Below are 23056 nucleotides of genomic sequence, written 5' to 3' on the forward strand. Positions count from 1 at the left end.
GGTTGACAAGCTAGTGATTGCGTTTTTAATCCAGAGTTTGGTCGGTGGAAATGAAGTTATCTGTTCTGGGATTTTTGTCTAAACCTGTTAGGAAACACAAAGTGGACAGAGTGATTGTCGAAAGGCCTGAAAAGGCTTTTCCTTGTAACCATGTTCATGTTGCTGGCACACAACATTTATTACTCTTTCAAACAGGCTAGTTCTGTAGTGCAGTATAATGTAGACTTCTATTAGTATTGCATAGATATACACGTGGATCAATCTAACTATCGATTTGAGCCGACCTTCATAAATTTCTTTGAGGAAATGAACATATTTGTGCAGTACAAGCAAACACGCAGGAGGGTAATGCAGAGGCAGAACCTTAGTCCGCAATTGTCTTCATAGGCCTAAGTACCAACCTATTGCATACTGAGGATGCCAAATGGAACTCAGGCCAAGCCTACCCGCTGCAACCTTTCAAAGATTGAATGTTGAATGAACAAGAATAAAAAGCCCCGCATCCTTATTGTCAATGTCAAAGAAAAGATGATAGAGAGAAACTGCACCGGGCATACAATCAGAAGCGAAAATTCCTTTGGCAGCTATTGTTGATCTGGTTAGCACTAGTTAAATCATCACGAGAGCACAAGATCCTTCCAATGCCATAATGTCAAGACCTTTTCTTTCCCTTTCTATAACCAAGTTTCGTACTTTTCTCATCTTTCGGCGTGTGAACTTACAAAGGTAAGACCATTGTCATGAACCAGAAGGGTCTCTTTACACTTTAGAATAGATGTCACCCATATGGGAATGAGTACTCGTAACAATAAATAGCGCATGACCCTTCAAGCAGGTAGGCTCTTGCTAGATACATGATCATCGCCAGAAAGGAAATTGATTTGCATGACAACCTAACAAAGAGCAAAGAGAGATCTACAAAGTACGATGTGTAGGGTTCATCAACAGTAACAACGCAGCGGAATATAGAACCCTAGACAGGATCCATGCGTATATTGAAATCGAAAAGGAATTTCGATACGTACCTTTTGCAGATCAAAGAGAAATCAGCAACTGATTGTGTCTGGATGAGCGCCCCAAGTGTTGCGCCTCTACCGGTATCCACACACACGAACGGAATTCTCCAACGATCCACGTGCTAGCGAAAGATCTTGAAGTTCCTTTTCTTGAACGCCTTTTGATTTTCGATACTCTATCGAAAAACCCTAGACAGAGAACGATTCTCTATCTATTTATACAGCCTCATTATCTAGCGGAATTAAAAGGAGTGGGCCGGGCTATTTGGGCCCACCAAACCGTCCACCATTCAATCGTACGTTTAATCGTTATCTCATAACGCGTACGACCGCATAGATAATTTAAATAGGAGAATAAATTAAAATCCACTTCTTAAGTGATCAAGGCGCATAGACAATATTAAGTCCGTTCGCTATTGTGTGCGACCTTGTAGATTCACTAAACATTAGCAGTGTGCCCAAAACTCTTTTGGCCCACAAGTCATAAGCGGTCTCTAGCAACACATTATGACTACCTAAGTATAGTGAAGATCGGTTTTCCGACACAACCTAATCCACAACTAATATTAGAGTATCAACCTTGATTGATTCTTAGGGCAGACCACTAACAAAGAGCAAAGAGAGATCTACAAAGTACGATGGACTGCTGATTAAAACCAATCAGTTAATCTGAAGATGTTTATTCTGTCTTAGATGAAAGTGGAAACAGAAAAGAGCTATAATGAAGAACCTGAAATGGACTTAACAAGCAAAACAAAAAAAGAAAAAGAAAAATGCCGCAGTAGTTTGTCATCTCTATCTTACCATAGAAAAATCAAGAAGACGATGTAAGTATGAGTACACGAGACACCGACATGATCAGCTCAGAAACTTACCCTTGTCCACAGAGATAAACAAATGAATTTGGTATCATGAAAAAGATTCCTCCAATACGAGATTGTCCACAGGCCACCGGCCTCAATCTAAAAAAAAGGTTGGGGAAGGGCGAGAAGTTGATTGGCACAAAGAAAGACAACGAGGAACGAGCTGTGGAGAATGGAGTAAAATAGTTTAAGTGAATTGAAATGTGACCGAAAATTTTCTGGGCGAAGATTTGGATCGCATGACCAGCTCTTTCTATTCTAAACATCAGCAAAATCAGCTGAAACATCTTCAAATATGCTTGTGGACATGTTCTTTCTTTGCCCCTTTTACTGCAGTTGGGTTCTCATAAAAGCTCATGAAACTTAATTGGCTCTTATTGGTCCATTGTTCTTGAGCACAGTTGTTACAGATTTGATTGTACGAGGTCCTCCAAGAAACCCTCCTGCATTCACCACAGAGCTGGACACTTTCTGAGCATGACAGATCAACAATCTAAATGCAGTCCCTTTGTTGAGCAAGGCTCTTCAATGAAAAGTGCAGATTGAGCTATCCAATACTAGGTCATTAACCTTCCAATATAGCATAATCAATTAGGACATGGGTTCTGAAGAAACGAAACAGAGAAACCGAAAAGGAGGACCAGCTTCATTGATGCTGAAAGCACCGGCCGTGCTTTCTCAAATGGTCATGTGTAAGCCAGGATTAATTTTCTTGGATCAATATTTGATTTATATCAGTAAAGTTTTGTGACTGTGGAGACCAAAGATGTCTTCTTTCCCTTCTCTTTTAGTCTCTCTCTTCATTCCATCGCTCTCTTTCGGCTTCCTTCTCGTTAGTACTTTCGTCTTGCAAATTCAGGAATTCACAGTCCATTCATATTTGGGCTTCAGCTTGCCTTAATGGCATTCGACTTTGGCTTAAAGCGATGAAATGAAGCCCATGAAGCCCCCATTCACTAGGGGTGTGCACTGGGTCCAATTCACCCCAGAAACCGGACCGAACCGGCTTGGACCGACCGATTCGAGGCCCATTCTAGGGAGCACAAGTTCGGTTCCCAGTTTAAAGGTCAGAACTGCCGGTTCAAATTGGGAACCGGCTTAATTTGGTTCCAAATTGGTTCAACTAGTCCTGTTCCAGTGTTAAACCGGTTCCGAACCAATTTTAAAACTTCTTTTAGTGAAAAAAAAACTTTTGCATCCATAGAAAGTAGGGGTGAGCATGGTCCGGATGGGCGGTTTCCACCCTAGAACTGGAAACCGCCTACTAAGGATCGGCTCCAAAAAATTGAAATCGGAAATCGTCCGTTGGTTCATCGGATGGGTCCATAAGACCGATCCTCAATCCCTACGAAATTGCACGAAGCCCGAAAATTTTCCTTTAGGTGACGAGGAAGCAAGGAAATGGAAAGTGCAGAAGACATTCTTGTGAGGAAAGGGCCCCCTACATTTACCTGTGTTATTGAGATGATATCTAAAACAGTGTCGTGTTCATCACCGGCTGGATGCGAGCGATAATGCCATACTGGCAGGTACTTATGCCTCCTCAATTCAAACATTGAAGTGGGAGATTGTCATTATATTTACCTTTCAACGTGTGAGGACTATGTCTCTCAATATGATTTTCCAAACAACAGTTTTTTTTTTAATATATATATACCAGTCCGGTCCGGGTGGGCAGGTGGGCGGGTCCGCACATGGAATCGGGAACCGGACTAGTACTTACCGGTTCTAGTAAAATGGAACCGGGAACCAGACCGGTCCCCATGGGAACCGTTGGTTCTAGACCGGTCTGATCCGGTTTTAGGCGGTTCGAGCGGTTCCGAGTTTCTTTGCACACTCCTAATAGAAAGTCGAACATGTCTTCAATGGGGCTAATTTAAAATTTTTTTTTTTTACCTTGAATGATTATTCTGGCCCGAACCTTTTTTTGTCTGGTTAAAAAACACCAACTTTTACTCGAGTCCCAAATCTGCCCCCATGATGTGAATTTTTCAAATTGTTCGGGCCAGATTTGGGATTAATGTGAAAATTGGCGATTTTTTATGAGACAAAAAAAGTTTGGGTCAGAATTGTCGCTCAAGGTAAAGTTTATACTTTTTTTTTGGAATTAGGTGCTTCAAATGAAGAAACAACAATATATTTACTTGACCAACATATGTTTTTGTAGTAAAATACTGCAACTTTCGTTTTCTATAAAAAAAAATCATTTCTCATGAAACAAAAAGCGGACCGGTTCGTGTCTCCAAAATTTTAGAATCGGGAGTTATAGATTCGGTTCCCCGTTCTAGGTCATGAACCAATTCATTTGGGAACCGATTACCCCTACACATTACCATCTTTTTACTTGAAAGGACAATAATTTCTCTCAACACATGTTAGTAACTTATTGATAATAAGTTCTATTATCGAGTTAGTAACTTTGGAGTAATGATCACAAGGTTCATAGAAAAAGAATCATTATTGAAAATATACCGTTTGATTTCCAAATACTATAGAGACGGAGAGAGACATTAAGATAGAGCTTGCTCGAGATTTCAATGTAACCCTTGCTTGAATAAGTTCGTACACCAACAAGTATTTCTAATAATTCTCCTAAATTCCGAATGAAAAACAAAAACAAAACAAAGAAAAAGGAAAATTGAAAAAAAAAATAATTGAAACGAAAGGCCGACTTCTCAAAATCTACAGCACTGAAAGCGGACTCGTGGAACTCTTTGCTTCTTCAAGTATGGCAGTCCCTTCCCCTCTGGCTTTGGCATTTGCACTGGACTTCCCATCCATTCCCACCTTAATCTGCATCATTTCATGATCAACACTCCATTACACAAATGTTCACAAGTCACTTGATCCATGAGCTAGGTCAGATGGACCGGGCGCTATCACAACCATCGAGTTACATGGAGAAGTATGACATTTCAAGAACGACGATCGAGGCTTACACGGGGAAGGAGAAAGAGCCGCGGCCGCTACCGTCTGATTTAATGGAGTCTGTTCGTTCCGTCGTCTCCTTTCGGATGTTGCTTCCTTCTTTCTTGTCCTGTAAGATCATTTAAAAGAGGAAGGCAAATGAGTGAGCTCATGTAGTATGATAACACGTACGGTTCCAATGCGAGAGAACACGCAAATGCATGGGAATACGTCGCTTATAAGATCAAGAGTTGATCAACTTCTAGGGTTTATGAACTCGACCTTCTTATTCGAGCTTACGCATTCCTCATCGCCTCTCGATCCATTCCCTTCATCTTTAGACCGAGTATTCTTGACGACTTCGTTCCTTACTGTTTCCCTCTCACTGTGATCAAGCTGCTGTCGAGAAGATCAAGAAAAAATAAGATAGATATAGACTTCCCGAATGGAAAAATTTGAAAGACTTAGATCTTTCATGACGTACGTACTCTATCTAAATCACACGGGCGACAATGGAATGTACGTTTGATGCAATCATGTTATGGGGACGACCATTTTCATAACATCGGCCTATGCCAAGTATAATAACTTGCGTCATTTATTGTAACTTAAACTTTTGGAATAAACTTGGAGGGGCGCTGTACTGACCTCTCGGATGACGGGCCTTGGAGCAGTCAAGTTTGCGCCATCAAGCTGAGCCGACACCGACATCGATGCCGACGACTTGTCGTGGTTATCCTTGATGACATCGAATGCGCCATCCTCTCTGAAACAGAACACTATGTAGTCTTCATCCTCGGGAAGAATTTTCCTACTAGTCTTCTTGGTCATCACCGTTGCACCATCGCTTCTGATCTTGGCCATAGCATCACACGATCTCTTCTTCACGGTCGTGCTGCTTCTGCTCTCGTCTCTCTCATCAACACCCATCTCAGTCGTATTCTTCTTCTCTTTCTTCCTCGAAAACGAGGGAAAACTTCTGTAAGTCAAAACCATGAAAGCTTCATGATCACATATACATATATATATACATAGCAAAAGAGACATGAGGCCCAGTGTGTCTGTCTGTCTTGCATGCAATCTCGCAACTCTCGTGACTCTCATCATCCATGGATTGGACTGAACGGTACGTTGGCTTTGCGTTTCTGCGCGAAATCTCCTTGAATGAGGATGGCGATGTGAGAGAGAGAATAATGGTGGGATGGGATTAATGACGGCGAGAGAGAGGGAAATGCGCAGATATTTTGAATTTTGAAATAGTGGAAATGAATAGAGGAATTTGCAATGAATTCAGGCTGTATTTATTATATCAAACCTTGTGGTGAAAGCAAAGAAAAGGAAAGAAAGGCAGTGAAAGATGAACTGTCTCTAGTGACCGTTGCATAATCAATGTCTCATGAACAACGTTTCTATGCATTGTATACATACATAAGTCGCAACCGGTCGACTACATATCGTCGCCCGTACCAGATGCTTTGTGGGAAGTACTTTTCATGATAACTAATCTTGAGATATTTCACCAAAGTGAAAATCGACGTTTCACGTTTTTCGATATGCAAAATTTTGATTACCTTATCACTTTTTTTCAATTCTCAAGGGTTTTTCTAATTAGATATCATATATTGAACCATCAATTTTTCGCGTTGCGCGTACATGCATAAAAGAAATGGGAACATTTAGTTCTTTCTTAAGGGTTTTCAAGTCGCCATTAAACGGAGAAATAAAGTTCACTAGAGAGATGCACAAATTCAAAATTCAGTTATCATTTGAAATTTAATCTTTATGGGTTAGAGTGTGGAGAGAGGCACGCAGTCTGATGAGGGAGACAACGGACGGCCCAAAAACGGATTCAATATAGTGAACTTGGATCGGCCGATAAAACCTCACCTTGTCACCGGTTCGACCAGTTCCCGTGGCTCCTATGTTGATCATCAGGAGGTCGAACCAGAAAAAGACAGGTGTCAACCCGGTTCAACCATTTGAATATGTGCCACGTTCGATCAAATCATGGTGTTAAATTAAATGAACGGTGTTCCAAGGAGGAGGTTCAATCCCTCAGTCGGATCGTTGGACTGCTACAAAGGTGAACTCTGAACACGCGAACTTGACAGCGTCTCAAGACATCTCAGATCGATGAAAGAATATACCAACCAACCGGTCGAATTTGCACCATATATTAACCATTTTCGTGCTCTTGGTGATACGAATAGGGCCGGTTCAATCGGTCGAACAAGTTGAAATCGAGAATGAGCCCGCTCGTTCGGTGTGGTCATCGATACGATTTCCAAAACATTATCTCTCCCGTCGTATCATGAGCTTGGTGGTTAACAAATCATTAAGAAAGAAAAAAAACGACCCTCTTCTCACCTAACTTATCGAATGGAATCTGTTCCCAATTGTAAAAGAACAAAAGAAAAAGGACATGAAAAAAGTTTAGTAGATAAGTTCTTCTACCAATACCGAATCAAACAAAGAGTCCTCAAGTTGCACGTGGGTGCGTGGCAAAGTCTTTGTTTATGCCATCCTAGAAGGACATGAAAAAGGTTAATAATAAAGTCTATTTTTTTAATCAATTAAGATACGGACATTGAGATTGGACGATCTGAAATCTCATCAAACACCCCACAAATCCAATAAGTTGGTTAAGTTAAGACCTTTTGCTTATGCATGTGCCCCGGATTTAGAGCATTTGCACACTATTGGTGGGATTTGAATCGACTGAAAACGTTCAACCAATTGTGCAATCGTTGAAAAAAGTCCATGTTTTTTATTTTTCCTTTTTTGGCGGTCTTGCTTTCTTGAAAAATGAATTTTGGCCGGCAATCATGATAAGTTTAAATAATATGTTGTTCTCACACTGCAATCTCTGTTTTTCTCTTTCAAAGAATTCAATCATGGGATAAATCCAAAAGGAGCAGTCGGCATAGACCAGTTTGTTTTAATCCATACGTCCTCAAATTAAATTTTTTGGTTAATTTTTTTTAACTTTTCGATATTTGGATGACGGAAAACTAATTGATGTTCAAAAACGTTGATACGTTTGTTTCTCAAAAAATTTCAAGATAAAAGAATATATTTTTCATGAAAATCATTTTCAAGGAAAAAAAGGTTAGTTTCCATTTATTTGATGGTTTAGGGAAAGTGTTTTCCTTCTTGCCAGAAAGGGAGGTCGTTTTCTCCTAATTTAAGTTTGTTATTTTAGTCAGGATAATTGTCAAAAAAGTCCTAAACCTATTGCACTTGTATAAATTCAATTTTAAATCTTTCAATTTGATCAATCTAACCTTAAACCTTTTAACAATTTGTCAATGAAGTCTATTCGATCAATTTTGGCCAGAAATCGCCGACATGGATGCCGACCATCCTACGTAGCATGACCAGTGCTGACGTAGACAATTTTTGCAATTTTTATTTTTTATTTTTGAATTTTTTCCCTTTTCTTTTCTTTCTTTTTATTTTGGGATATGTTCACTAGAAGTCCTAAAACTTGTCATCAAAGTGCAATTGAGTCCTAAAACTTGCAAAAAGTGCAATCAAATCTTAAAACTTGTCAAATTGATTCAAATGAGTCCTAAAGTTAACACCGTCAAATTTATTAACGGAAAATACTGACGTGGCGCTAACGTGGCTTATTTTAATATTTTATTTCTCATGTGTGGCGATGACGTAGCTAAAACGACGTCGTTTTGGCCAAAATTTGATTTTTAATACTATTTTTATTTAAATTAAAATTTTAAAAAAGATAAAATAACAAAAAAGAAAAAAAAGGAAGAGGATAGGCGGGGTGGGCGGGCTTACCCTCCCCGCCGCCCCACCATCTCTGCGAGGGGCCAGCAAGGGTGGGGAGACGGCTGGCGAGGTCGCCGGGCCCCGGCTAGGGCCAGCGACCCTTGCCCATATCTGGGGGAGGGTCGCCAGCTCTCACCCAGACTTGGCTGAGGGTCTCCAGTGGCGGCCCTCCCCCAGATCTGGTGAGGGTCGGCTGTCGCTGGCGACCCTCGGCCAGGTCTAGGTGAGGGCCGACGACCCTTGCCAGATCTGGGGGAGGGCTTATAGGCCCTCGCTTGCCGTCGGTGAGGGCCGCCGGCCCCTGGCCGGGGCTCGGCGACCCCTGCCTGCTGTTCCTTCATCCTTGCCAGCCCCTCCCGGCGATGGTGGGGCAGCGGCGGGGAGGGCAAGCCCTCTCTCCCCGACTGTCCTCCTCTTCCTCCTTTTTTTAATTATAAATTTAATTAAAATAAAATTAATATTAATATAAAGATAAAAAAGTCACGTCATTGCCACGTATGATATAAAATAATAATAAAAAAGCCACGTCAGTATTTTCCGTTAGTCAAATTGGACGGTGTTAACTTTAGGACTCGATTGAACCAATTTGATAAGTTTTAGGACTCGATTGCACTTTTTGCAAATTTTAGGACTCAATTGCACTTTGATGACAAGTTTTAGGATTTCTAGCGAACATATCCATTTTATTTTTTTTAAATGAGGTTGGTGTCTGCCACTAGCATTGGGTGAGGGTTTCGCAGACCTCACCAGATATGGGTGAGGAGTTGCGAGCCCTCAAATGTGGCCGATGATGGTGTCCCAGCCCTCGCTTGTGGCTGGTGACCTCCACCAGCAAACATCAAGGCCATGGACCGGCGGAGGGAAGTAAGAGAGAAAGAAGTAAAAAAACAGGAAAAAGAAAAGAAAAGGGGAAATAGGACAAAAAATATTATTAAAAAATTATCTACGCTATTGTCGGTAATGGCACGTATGACGACCAATATCTACTGTGGCGATTTTAAACCAAAATCGGCCAAATAAATTGTCAAAAGATTTAGGATTAAATTGACCGAATTGAAATTTTTACGACAGGATCGACACAAATACAATATGTTTGAAACTTTTTTTGGTAATTTTCTTATTTTCGTACATCAATTAGTTTTCCATCATTCAAATAATCGAATGTCAAAAAATAATTTTCTGAAAACTGTTTCCTGCCAAACATACGGGTTCGCGTCTTATATAGTAAGACTTTTTGTCAAGATAAAGTAATCCCATCTTGTATTCACTCCCTATCAAATTTTTTTTTTTGGATCAAATGCGAATTCTTATTTATATCACAAACTGGACTTAGCCAACAGGGCCCAAGCAAGGGGCGGTGTTACGTAACAGTGCCAAAAGGGCCTGAGGAGAGGAATAGAGGCAGTCAGATGGATTCACGGCATGTACAATGCAATCGCACCTCCTTCATACTCAATTACAATAAAAGGGTCATAATGTCATAGATTGATTCACGATATTTTTGTTCTTAATTACGGACTCCATGCATAAAATGGCAACTGCACAAAAGAGATCATTTGAACAGGGGCTGCCGACCAATCATGGCGATGGCGAGGACAAATACGGTTCTAATTTTTCTTTTATGCGAATAAGGTTGTCGTTTTCTTCTTCCTTTTCCTTTGGCAGTGTCTGTCAGTGTCAGTAGTGAGTATTTAAGGTGGGTGCTGATCGTGACTCATTGGGTACTCGCTCCTGACAGACGCACACGGGCGTTGCAGAGAGAGAGAGAGAGAGAGGGAGAGAAGGAGGGAGGTGGGGAGGTGGCGGCGGCGAATGGGGTGGGCGATAGCACTGCACGGAGGAGCAGGGAATATCCCGCTGTCCCTGCCGCCCGAGCGCCGCCTCCCGCGGGAGGCCTGCCTCCGCCACTGCCTCCAGCTCGGCGTCGACGCTCTCAAGTCCAAGAAATCGCCGCTGGACGTCGTCGAGCTCGTGGTAATTTGATTTGCGCTAGGTTTCTCTGTAAGCATCGCTCTTACGTGTTTCGCGATGGGTTAACAACTAAGTTCTTTTAGTTCGTGGGTAAAAGAAAAAACCCGGAAAAAAAGTTATCTTTTTGAGCTGATTGGAGAGTTGTGCTTGTAGATTTCAAATGACCCATCTGGTTTCTTTGTTCTTGTTTATATTTTTGTTGTTTTTTGGGTTTATGATGGTGTTCATAGCAACGTAGTCCCGGGCAAATGAATGATCCGCAGTTTAACATCGTACTGAACTTTGAACTTATGCATGTGTCCGTGTGCTCTCTCTCTCTCTCTCTCTCTCTCTCTCCTGGTGACACTAGATCTTCCTGTGACGAGAAGATTTAGTACATCAAATTGGGTAGTGATGATTTAAGTCGTATCAAGAAGAAGGGGAGTGAGGCATTAGCTTAGCAGTTTGAGTTGTCTAGCTTTAGTGTTGAGATCAGGATGTTTGGTTTGTACTTTATAACTCTGTTTTATATAATGAACACAAGCATGGCTTGCTTCATCTTGGGCTCTAGTGTCTCTTCTAGGACATTCAATAAACCTGGAACCATGTCAAGAACATCCTAGCCTAAAGTATTTCGCCCTTGTTGAAGGGAAATTTTCCGTAGAAGAATTTCGGTCTTGTTAGAGATTAGTGCTCAAAAACATCAATACACAATTGCAGGAGGTTAAACAGATTTTGGAATAAGAAACAAAGAGGGAGAACCAAAAGTTGCTGGGTTTATGCCTGCCGGTGTTTTGAAAGTCTAAGACATTTTCCCTGCAGGTTACATCAATAATGACTTGCTTGAAATGTGAATTATGCTCTTTGAATTTTACCTATGATGTGTGGCTACTGTTTTTCTACGTGAGCCTATTCCTTCTCTAAGAATTTGGTTGTACCCTTACCGTGTTTGGGGATAACCAGGTCCGTGAGTTGGAAAACAATCCTCACTTCAATGCAGGCAGAGGGTCGGTCTTAACCAACGATGGCACTGTTGAAATGGAGGCCTGCATCATGGATGGGAACACAACGAAGTGTGGAGCTGTTTCAGGGCTCACCACTGTTGTCAACGCCATATCTTTGGCACGACTAGTCATGGAACGAACTCCTCATATATACCTGGGATTTGATGGGGCAGAAGCATTTGCGAGGGAACATGTGAGTTAAAAGTCTTACCCAGTCACTCTTCTTAAGTGAAGGAGGTTTGATATACTCTAGCATTTCTGTAGTCTCTGGAACTTAATTGGTGATCAGAAGACAAAGACAGACCTTTTCTTTCTTGGCTGTGTTTTCATATTTCGCTAGATATTGCTCATCGATTCAACCTCTCTAGTTCAATCAGGCCATTTTAGCTTGCTAAATCACTTCTTCAAAGATATAAGGATTATGCGTCTCTTTGGCTTCCTTCCCAATTCTGAACTTATGTAAACACATACACATGTTGCATTACACAATGCATTCGAACCTCTGACAGAATTGCCCTTCCAGTTTTCTTGTTTTACAATTGTTTTAGCTTCTAATCTTGTGTTTGGTGGAATTTTTAATCTTTGTTGACTTCTCAAATATGCCAGGGTGTAGAAACTCTTGATGCATCTCATTTTATCACTCCAGAGAACATTGAAAGGCTAAAACAGGCCAAAGAAGCAAACAGAGTGCAGGTATTTCCCTCGTTTGAATTTCTGTGACTGCAAATTGGATTTCACATCTTCAATCGTTTATAAATGCCCTATTTTCTATTGTTTCCCAATAATCAGCCAATTTTTAGGTTAGTGCTAAATCTCAAGAACCCAATTATTGATCACACTAAGTTCAGAGAGATAGGCGAAAGAGTTTACTTCCTGTATGCAGAGGACAACAGTCATGAAAAATGACTTCCTCCACTTATACATTTTGTGGTGGCTAAAGTATCAGATCCTTTAACGCCAGAGCAAAATATATGCTGAATGGCATAGGGCATGTGAAACCGCAAATATTCTCTGCTGGGCCATGAAAAACTTGTTTTTCTTGCTTGTTTGGTTCAAGAATCACTAGATAACCTAAGTTGGAATTTGATTCTGTGCTCACATTTCTGTCATATAACCGCAGATTGATTATACCCAACCCATGCAAAAGAATGAGAAGGACGCAGCCACTACTGATGGTGACAGCCAAATTGGTACCGTGGGATGCGTCGCTGTAGATAATGATGGGAATTTAGCTGCGGCAACTTCTACTGGAGGTTTAGTCAACAAGATGGTCGGAAGGATAGGAGACACGCCCATCATAGGGGCGGGGACTTATGCCAACAGTCTATGTGCAGTATCTGCTACGGGCAAAGGAGAAGCTATAATACGTGGAACCGTTGCTAGGGATGTGGCCGCAATCATGGAGTTCAAAGGACTCTCCCTGGAAGAAGCAGCTGCCTGCGTTGTGAAAGAGAGGGTTCCGAAGGGGAAAGTTGGCCTCGTCGCAGTTTCTGCAACGGGAGAAGTCACCATGCCATTTAATACGACCGGGATGTTCCGAGCATGTGCTACCGAGGATGGGTACTCAGAAATTGCAATATGGCCTTCAACAAAAGAGTAAAATGGTTTAGTTGTTTCGGGCAACATCTTGTCTTCACCATCAGTCAAATGCTCCTACTATTTATGGCAGTTGTAAAAGAAACGTGCTGTAAAGATTGTTCAACTTCCCATAAGTTGTCGATGTTCAAGTGTTGTTTCTAGGACTAGGATATTTACTGCCATTGTGGTGGCTGTTGGGATGAAAGATCGGCTTTCGACTCTATTCCTCGTCCTTAAAATCCTCATTTCCTTTTGCAGTAACATAGTCAAAGTACCTTTGCAGATCTATCAGCAACTTGATCTTTTGCATCGCCTTGCTAAGGTTTCTATCACTGTATTACTTTTACTTGCACAAGCTTGATCCTTGTTTGGTGGAAAAAATAAAAAAAAGCTTTGATCCTGAAGTTTGAAATGTCTCAGAACCAATGTATTCCGGATTATCAGATTTTACTGCAAAATGAGCCTTCTGTTATTTTTGTTTAAAGTTGGTCTTTTTGTCAAGAGAACCACCGGATCGTGACACCAAGCAAGCAGCAGCCTATGGTCATCCGCAAATGCGTTTCCCTATGTTGTCCAGAAGAGATGAAAGACGGTCATGATTAAAAAAAAATGATCCTTAAACAACTTATGAAAGCAGTCGTACTGCGCACACGTGATCATCCAACAGCTTCATGTAGTTTCCACCAATAATTTGTAGTTACCAAATCTTCTGCATGTATCATACATCTCAGATCACAGAAATCTTTGACAGCAGATATGAAAATAAGTTGAGCTTCAATACGCAGCAAAGGCGAGCAAAATGCCAGCATAACTATCGGAAAACCATCGTCAGTTAATTGCTTATTCAATATAAATCGTCACAAAATAGGCCTCCGCAGACCAGCCGAGCATGGCAAGACAACCAGTAACTTTCCCATTCCCTCTTAAAATGAGATGAGATTATTACAAAATCCGCTATTGAAAGGGGGAAAAAGGATAATTCTATACTTCTAGAAGGGTAACAAAAGATTCCACCAGAAAAATTTGAAGCCTCATATAATAATGAATTTCACTTTATCCTCTGTAAGAATAATCCTAATAATTTGAGATATAATTGGGGAAAAAGAAGAAAAGAGAACCTCCTAACAACATTCAAAATTTTCTGCTTGTAACCCTATGTTAGAGCTGTAGCAGCTAGACGAAAGTGTCGGTCATTGCGTGAGCTACCGACAGTCAAGAGGCAGAACATTTCATGCTGTGACACGGTTTTGGAGATACGGATGACTTGCATTCACATACCTTTCCCACAGAGGCTTATACCTGCCGATGCCCAACTTGAGCCACGGCTTCATATAGCCATTGAAGTGAATGACAGCTGCTCTCTCTATTAGACGACTATCGATGTTCATGTCATAGCCCAAACCCAGCACATGCCATCGTCGATCAAGTGGCTCTGTGAGTCCATAAAAGGCTAAAAGGCCAGGTGGAAGCGTGCCAAGCTTACACAGCGTCCCATCTGTGTTTTGCTGTTGTCAATATCGATACCAAGACGTAACATTTGCTTTCCTCCACACAATCAGATCAAAACATTCATTCCGAATGCCCACCCACATGCTTGAAGATCAAACTTGGAGCTTATGACCGGACTCGAAAAATTAAGATACCCGTAGTAGCGATGAAATGCCTCCAGGCACGTCTCCACTGCTCCATTAACATTTCCACGCAATTCCAACGAAAACAGCGGCGTCAATTCCTTCTGGACGACAACATCATCTTCAAGAAAAACCACCTTCTCCAACTGCGGGTAGATATCAGGGATGTAAAACCGGAGGTGATCTAGTAAAGACAGATACTTTTGGTTCCACACCTTCGGCTCAGCATCTGCATCTGACAGCTGTTTCATGATAGGAGCAAAAGAAGCATTCAGCCAAGTAAACTCCTCGATATTCTGCACTTCTATGGTCGCTCCTTTGAAGTCATTACGGTGAAACCATGCCTGCATCGCTCCATAACTTATTCCGTTCGTTACAGCATGAAAGACAAGCTGTTGAGGATGATCCACATTAGAGACAGTAGAATTAACAACTACAGATGTCGCCAGCAAATTATCAGAGAATATGCAGAAGTGATACAGATTGTTGTCGACAAGCCGAGGAGAATATCTAGTCTCTTCCGTGAGTTGTTACAGCGATGGGTTCCTGATCCAATCAACGGTGAGTTTCACATTTAGGCAATGGAGGGTTTTTGGTAATGCTTCCGCTGCCAGTTGTCCAAATACTGTGCTCTTCACTATAGCTGCATTTGCACGCTCTTCAAGGGCTTGAATATGGGCTTTCATTGTTGTTACTGTGGTTGCTATGTCGTAGTGCGCATCTTGTGCCTTAAAAATTAAAGAAGATAGGCTTTTAATGATTGGCTCCGCCTCATCTAACGTGACAGGCTCTCCTCTCATTTCATGATCGACGCTCCATTACACAAATGTTCACAATTCATTTGATCCACGAACTAGGTCAAATGGACCGGGGCGCTATCACAACCATCGAATCGCACTCGTAGAAGTACGACATTTCAAGAATGATGATTGAGTCTTACACGGGGAGGGAGAAAGAGCCGCGGCCACTACCGTCTAATTTAATGGAGTCTGTTCGTTCGGTCATCTCCTTTCGGATGTTGCTTCCTTCTTTCTTGTCCTATAAGATCATTTAAAAGAGGAAGGCAAATGAGAGAAGACGCAAATGCATGGGAATATGTCGCTTATAAGATCAAGAGTTCATCAACTTCTAGGGTTTATGAACTCGACCTTCTTATTCGAGCTTACACATTCCCCGTCGCCTCTCAATCCATTCCCTTCATCTTTAGACTAAGTATTCTTGATGACTTCATTCCTTACTGTTTCAATCTTGCCGTGATCAAGCTACGGTCGAGAAGATCAAGAGAAAATAAGATTGATATTAGCCAACTTCCCGAATGGAAAAATTTGAAAGACTTCGATCTCTCATGATGTACGTACTCTATCTAAATCACACGGGCGACAATGGAACATACGTTTGATGCAATCATGTTATGGGGACGACCATTTTCATAACATCGGCCTATGCCAAATATTATAGAATAACTCGCGTCATTTATTGTAACTTAAACTTGGAGGGGCGCTGTACTGATCTCTCGGATGACAGGTCTTGGAGCAGTCAAGTTTGCACCATCAAGCTGAGCCGACACTGACACCGATGCCGATGACTTGTCGTGGTTATCCTTGATGACATCGAATGCGCCACCCTCTCTGAAACAGAACACTATGTAGTCTTCATCCTCGGGAAGAATTTTCCTACTAGTCTTCTTGGCCATCACCGTTGCATCATCGCTTCTGATCTTGGCCATAGCATCACACGATCTCTTCTTCACGGTCGTGCTGCTTCTGCTCTCGTCTCTCTCATCAACACCCATGTCAGTCTTCTTCTTCTTCTCCATCTTCCTCGAAAACGAGAGAAAACTTCTGTAAGTCAAAACCATGAAAGCTTCATGATCACACACAGACATATATATGAAAGCCCAGAAGCGACATGAGGCCCAGTGTGTCTGTCTGTCTTGCATGCAATCTCGCAACTCTCGTGACTCTCATCATCCATGGATTGGACTGAACGGTACGTTGGCTTCGTGTTTCTGGGCAGAATCTCTTTGAATGATTATGGCGATGTGAGAGAGAGAAGAATGGTGGGATGGGATTAATGACGATGAGAGAGAGGGAAATGTGCGGATCTTTTGAATTTTGAAATAATGGAAATGAATAGAAGAATTTGCAATGAATTCAGGCTGTATTTATTATATCAAATCTTGTGGTGAAAGCAAGAAAAGGAAAGAAAAGCAATGAAAGATGAACTGTCTCTAGTGACCGTTGCGTAATCAATGTCTCATTAACAAGGTTTCTATGCATTGTGTCCATACATGCGTTGCAACCGGGTCGACTGCGTATCGTCACCCCCAACGAGTTGGTTCACGGAAAGTACTTTTCATGATGACTAATCTCGAGATATTTCACCAAAGTGAAAATCGAAGTTGCGATTTGCGTTTCTCGATATGCAAAAATTCGATTGCCTTATCACTTTTTTTCAATTCTCTAGGATTTTTCTAATTAGATATCAGATATTGAAAAGTCATTTTTCCGCGATGTGCATACATGCATAAAAGGAATTAGGAACATTTAGTTCTTTCTTAAGAGCTTTTGAGTCGCCATTAAATGGAGAAATAAAGTTCTCTGGAGAGATGCGCAAATTTGAAATTCAGTTATCATTTGAAATTGGATCTTGTTGGGCCAGAGTGTGGAGAGAGGCACAGAGTCTGATGGAGGAGAGACTAGACGACCCAAAATGGGTTCAAATATAGTGAACTTGGATCGGCCCATAAAACCTTGTCCTGTTACCGATTCGATCGAGTCCTGTTGCTCCTATGTGGATCATTAGGAGGTTGAGCCAGTCAAAGATGGGTATCGACCCGGTTCAACTGGTCGAGAACGTGCCCATGTTCGATCGAATCATGGCGTTACAATTAAACGAATGGTGTTTGGAGGCAGAGTTTCAATCCTTCAGTTGGACTATCGAACCTCTACGAAGGTGGACTTGAACACGTGATCTTGAAAGTGTCTCAAGACATCTCAGATTGATGAAAGAACGGGGGAAGGATACAAGAAGTGCCAACAGTTGTTTACGACGCTCATTTTACTGCTAAAAGTTTTCGCCAGCTCACTTAAGTATCAAATCGGATAAAAAATAATCACTTAAGTGTCAATGACGAGAAATTCCGGCCAAATTAATTACGTGGCCTTTATAATTATAAATTTATGATGAGGTGAAATATCATTGAAAAAAATTTCTCCATGTGGACGTCCAAAACAACGTCGCACGCTCCTACGTGGCGGATTGCATCAAAACGACGCCGTGTCCTCTCCCTCTCCTGGACGACGTCGCATGGCTTTCATTTTGTTATCTCAAACCGATTGTCGTCGACATTGTTGTTGGCATCACCATCACTCATCGTCGCTCGCTTCGTCCTCGTCGTCGCTTGCCATCGCTTCTCTATAACTCAGATTTGTGATCTTCTCTCCCTGGCTCAGTTACTGGAAAATTAGTGCTCTAAGGCAAAAATTAGGGATCTGACAGCAAAATTAGGGCTTGAAAGGCAAATTTAGGGGTTAGGAAAAAGTTAGGTTGTGATTGTGGGTGCACTCAATTTCTTTAATCGCAATATCACTTTCTTTCATGGGGACGATGGTACTTGCTAGGGGTGAGCGTGGTCCGGGTGGGCAGTCCCCACCATGAAACTGGGAACCGCCCACTGAGGACCGGTTCCGAAAAATTGGAACCGAGAACTGCCCATTAGTTCCATGGATTCACCTAGGAACTGGACTGTCGGTCCGGTCCGATTCCCGAGTGAGTCCATGGAACCGGTCCCACCAAGCTTTATGCAAATGGAGGTGACTGAGAGTGAGAGCGGGAGGTGATGAACGATCAGAGGTGCGATCGTGAGTTGATGGAAGTTGAGAGTCGATGGACATTGAGCTTGAGAGTCGAGATCATGAGTGAGAGATAGAGAGACGACTCAGATAAAGCGAGAGTGAGATAAGACAGGCACTTAGTTGATGGGCATTGAGCTTTAGATTAGGGATTTTAGGGCTTTAATTTTTCTTAAGATTTTTTCTTTCTTTTTTTGGTTGGAAATTTTTCTTAAAAATTATATATTTATATATATTACCAGTATGGTTTGGGTGGGCGGTTCCATGCCTAGAACCGCAAATCGGACCGGTATTTATCGGTTTTAGTAAATTGGAATCGGAAACCGTCGATTCTGGGCCGGTTTGGTCCGGTTCCGAGCGGTCAGGGTGGTTCCCAATTCCTTTGCAGACCCTTAGTACTTGCAGCTGTGGGGACCTCAATTTATTTAATCATAATGATGTTAATTAATCACATCGAATTGCTTGATCACAGTATCAGCTTGCACAGCCATGGGGTCATTAACTTATTTAATCACATTATCAGTAGTGATGTTGCGATTGTGGGTGGGGACCTCAATTTGTTTAGACAATTCGGTGTCGCTTTGTTTCTTCTAAAGGACAGCTATTGAAGTTGTTTTAAATGTGGTTACGGGGACCTCTATGTGAAGTTGTTGGCTTTTGTGCATTGTAGTCTCGAAAGCTAATTATTTTTTTCCTTGGGTGTAGCGTCGGCACGGGGGATAATGTTGTAGCCATCATTGTTTGCTATGGTGGGGAATTTGTTATTGCCACCAAGGATATGCTGGTGGAAATGAAGGTACTATCTTCTTCGATGTAAGGAGGTCATCATAAATTGAATTCATGAGGGATATAGTGCATTATTTGCGATGCAAAGTACATAAATTGCATTATTGTGTTCCTGAAAAGAGCTTGAAGGACGGTTTAAGATTTTTCACTGATGATAATGGTGTTAAGGATATTATTTGCCATTATCTTCATGGCGAGGAAGCTAAAGTCTATGTTAAGTATTACAGTGATGATGAAGATGATGAAAGCACTAAAATAGGAGAAGTAGGAGAATTTATTCAACCTAGTAACCAAGTTGGGGACAAAGGCGAACAACAGAGTCCGAAGAGGGAGGCAAGTCATATAGAGAGAGTTGAGCAAACGGGGAGATGTCCCCAAGTTTCTAGTGAAGACATACTTGATGAAGAATTGATTAGATTAGATTGGAAAGTTGCTCTATCTAGTGAATCGAACGATGAAGTTTTGGCAAATGTAAATTTCCTAAGTGACGATGATGATAATGAACTTGGACAGTCAAGGCAAAAGCAGAGGGAATTGAAGAATAAGAAGCAGCAGCAGCAACAACAACAACCATATATAGGGGCTGATGCAGGGCTAGGCCATAGGCCAACTAAAGGGCTTGCTATAGAGCCAGGTGCTGGGTTAGCCGAAGGACCAACATAATGAACTGTTGTAGGGCTAGATATAAGGCCAACCACGGAGTCGACTGTTGAACAAATGAGGAAAAGATATCCCGTAAGTTTGTACAATTTGTGTTTGTGTTATTTTATGGGCTAAAGTTTAACTTTGTTATGTCTTTCTTAAGTGAGAAGAAGACCAACTGCACAAGTTGCTGAAAGTGAGGTACCACTGCGAACAAGAGGAACTGTTGGGAAAAGGATAAGGCAATATGATTATTGCCTTTTTACATATAAGCGTACTAGAATGACTATTTTGAATGTAAGTTTTGTAGGAATCATGAATTTAATTTATTTATGGTATTTCTTTTTATTGACAATATTGTTATGTTGTTGTAGCCTGGGAGAAGTTCGAAAGTGCTTATATCTCAAAGTGGCGCAACTCAAGAGTCAACGGTTGCACCTAAAAGAGGAAGTCAAGCGATAGGTCGAAAGATAAGGGGGACGGCACCAAAGACTAGTGCTTCAAAGAAGAAGACATCAGGTGCAGCTCCAAAACAGCCACCGACAAAGAACCCACCATCAGTTCCATCTCAACCAACCGATCCTGGCACCAACAATGATCTTATGGAGAGCTCTCATCAAATGACACGGCCTACAAAGAAAATGGCTGCTGCTAAAAAGAAGACACATGGGACAGGAAGCCAATTGAAGAACTTACACGTCCAGTTAGAGAGAGTGCAAAAGAGTGTAAGGACCATGAATCAAGTCAAAACTCCATTTAAAGGAAAATGAACGGTGGGTTGTGCGTATTGACTAATAAAAGGGTGCTAAATATGGTAGTTTTTATTTTTTGTTGGGAGGTTGTGCATATTGACTTATGGGATTGGTATTGTTAGGTGTTCAGTTAGTTGAATATTTTTGTTTGGTGAGAAGTCATCCCCTGGATGTGGATGTTTTAGTTGGTTATTCATATTGATCAAATGTAAAGACTAAGTTTAATTTTAATAGACCGATGTTTATTTTGTCTATGCTTTTGAAATTTCCATATTTTGCTATTGGTTGTGCTAGTTGTGCTGCTGGTGTGGTAGTTCTGCTGGTGTAGGTGATTGTGCTGGTACAAGTGGTGCAGTTGGTGGTGGTTGTGTTGGTACAGGTGGTGCAGGTTATGGTTGTGTAGGTGGTGGTAATTGTGCTGGTGCAGGTGGTGCAAATGGTGGTGGTGGTTGTGCTAGTGATGGTGGTGCGTAGTGCTGGTCCAGGCCTTGCACTAGGAGTTATATGGTGGTGCTGGTGGTGATTGAGTTGGTGATGGTGGAGGTAGTGCTTGGCTGATGCAAGGCTTGATGCTGGTGGTACTTGGTGCTGGTGCAGGACTTGCACAAGAAGGTAGTGGTGCTTGGTGCTAATGCAGATGGTGGTGCATGTGGTGGCGGCGGCGGCGGCGGTGCTTGGCTAGTGCAGTGGTGGTGGTGGTGGCGCTCGGTTGTTGCAGGGGTTGGTGCAATGGTAGTGGTGGTGCTGGTGGTGTTTGGTTAGTGCAGGGCTTGGTGGAGGTGTTGGTGGTGCTTGGCTGATGCAGGACTTGGTACTAGTGGTACTTGGTGCTGGTGCAGGGCTTGCACCAGAAGGTGGTTGTGACATCCTCAAATTTGAGACCAAGATAGCCAAAGGAGAATGGTAATAGAATGGGCGAGCAACCCGATCCGAGGGTCGGCAATGGGACGGACAGTATGGTCGGAACGAGTGTACTGAGGGTTGGTCATGGTCCGATCGAAAGATTGTCCATGAATTGGTCTAGGGATTGACGGTAGAATGACTCCCCGACCACGCAAGTCGATTAGAGTGAGACGACTGCAGATTGACCCTTTGACCATAAGGGCTATTAGTGGAAAGGTCTGAAACGATCATGGATCAGTACCGTATCGACATATGTCGATCGCGGGTAATTCCGCATGGACATGCATCTGTCCCGGATGACCATGGATTAATCCCGTGGTATTGAATTTCACGCGGCTATATGACAACCAAGTGTCAACCATGAGTCGTTGATACTCAAACATGGATCAGTCGCGAATCGGCCATGGATCGTTGCGACAAGTCAGGTAGGCCATGGATGAGTCATGTGCCAGGCCAAGAGCCTAGTGGCTTAGTCGCGAACTAGGCATTGTGCCAGCCGCGCCGGCCAGGCTTCGTACCCGGACATGATCGGCCGTTGTGTCTGTCAGTTAGGTCATAGACTTGCTACGTGCCTGGCCGTATGCCAGTCATTGCGCCTGACCCTTGTGCCAGGCATTATGCCCTTTCAGATCCATCTCCGACTTAGTTCAGTGCCTAAGAGACTTGGCCATAAGCCATGCATTGTGCTCATTCATGAGTCAATGCATGTGTTTGGTCCATGAACCGGCTCCTTGCTCATGCAGCCTAGCATTGTGCCCGGCGTATTGCTCGTGCAGCCCGGCACCACGCCTGTGCACTCGGCCCTGTGCTCGGCCATGTGCCCGGCCCTGTACCGTGTGGCCCGGCATTGTGCCGGCCCTGCGCCCAGTTATACCCGATCGCACAGGCCATGTGTCTCGTCAGCCCGACTGGTCTGAAATTGTTCCATTCAACTTGAACTTTGGCTTGATTATAATTGGTGATATTTGTGGGTATTCCTACACCAAACCTCGGATTAAACGGACTTAATGACCGTGTTTTATCGTGAAAAACCCTCGGAAAATAAAATGAGTGGATATGATGCAGGATTACAAGTTAGGCGTCAATTAGTTGGTATTGTGTAAATCGATTGATCCAAGTTAATTGTGTGTAGAATCAACACTTGAAGAGAACCAAGATGAGGCCTCAGCCTAAGGAGATGGGGAAAACTAGAAGATGAAATTGACCAAGTCAAGGCCAAATCTTCTTATTGAAACCGCAATTATTGAGTCGAAACTTAGTGTCCCCACCATTATTGCTCACTAGTTGAGTTGTCCACCTTCATTGTTAAGGGCATGGTGACTCATTACCACCAATAATAGACAAAACACAAAGGAGAGGGCAACTAAAGGAGGTCGGCCAA

General features: G+C 42.3%; 2 protein-coding genes and 2 pseudogenes across 2 annotated transcripts; 1 reads left to right on the forward strand and 3 right to left on the reverse strand.

The window, feature by feature from the left end:
* Positions 1-4385: 4385 nt before the first annotated feature.
* LOC115676765 (protein BREAKING OF ASYMMETRY IN THE STOMATAL LINEAGE-like) lies at positions 4386-5942 on the reverse strand. The gene is made up of 4 exons (XM_030599751.2): positions 5435-5942; positions 5069-5182; positions 4819-4916; positions 4386-4672 (listed from the first exon to the last, which is right to left on the reverse strand). Exons 1-4 carry the CDS (start codon positions 5891-5893, stop codon positions 4555-4557), a joined length of 789 nt encoding a protein of 262 aa, XP_030455611.2. The 5' UTR covers positions 5894-5942; the 3' UTR covers positions 4386-4554.
* A 4373-nt stretch (positions 5943-10315) lies between these two features.
* Positions 10316-13393, forward strand: LOC115676541 (isoaspartyl peptidase/L-asparaginase 1). Its single transcript, XM_030599493.2, has 4 exons — positions 10316-10549; positions 11489-11722; positions 12136-12222; positions 12650-13393. The coding sequence occupies exons 1-4, from the start codon at positions 10388-10390 to the stop codon at positions 13127-13129; spliced, it is 963 nt and encodes a 320-aa protein (XP_030455353.1). The 5' UTR covers positions 10316-10387; the 3' UTR covers positions 13130-13393.
* A 28-nt stretch (positions 13394-13421) lies between these two features.
* LOC115676540 (hexosyltransferase GAUT11-like) lies at positions 13422-15936 on the reverse strand (annotated as a pseudogene).
* On the reverse strand, positions 15675-16712 carry LOC115676572 (uncharacterized; annotated as a pseudogene).
* Between the last annotated feature and the right edge of the window lie 6344 nt (positions 16713-23056).

This window comes from Syzygium oleosum, unplaced genomic scaffold (assembly GCF_021117445.2).
Source record: "Syzygium oleosum isolate NSW1041296 unplaced genomic scaffold, Sole_v2.1 Sole_v2.17, whole genome shotgun sequence".
Lineage (NCBI taxonomy): Eukaryota > Viridiplantae > Streptophyta > Magnoliopsida > Myrtales > Myrtaceae > Syzygium > Syzygium oleosum.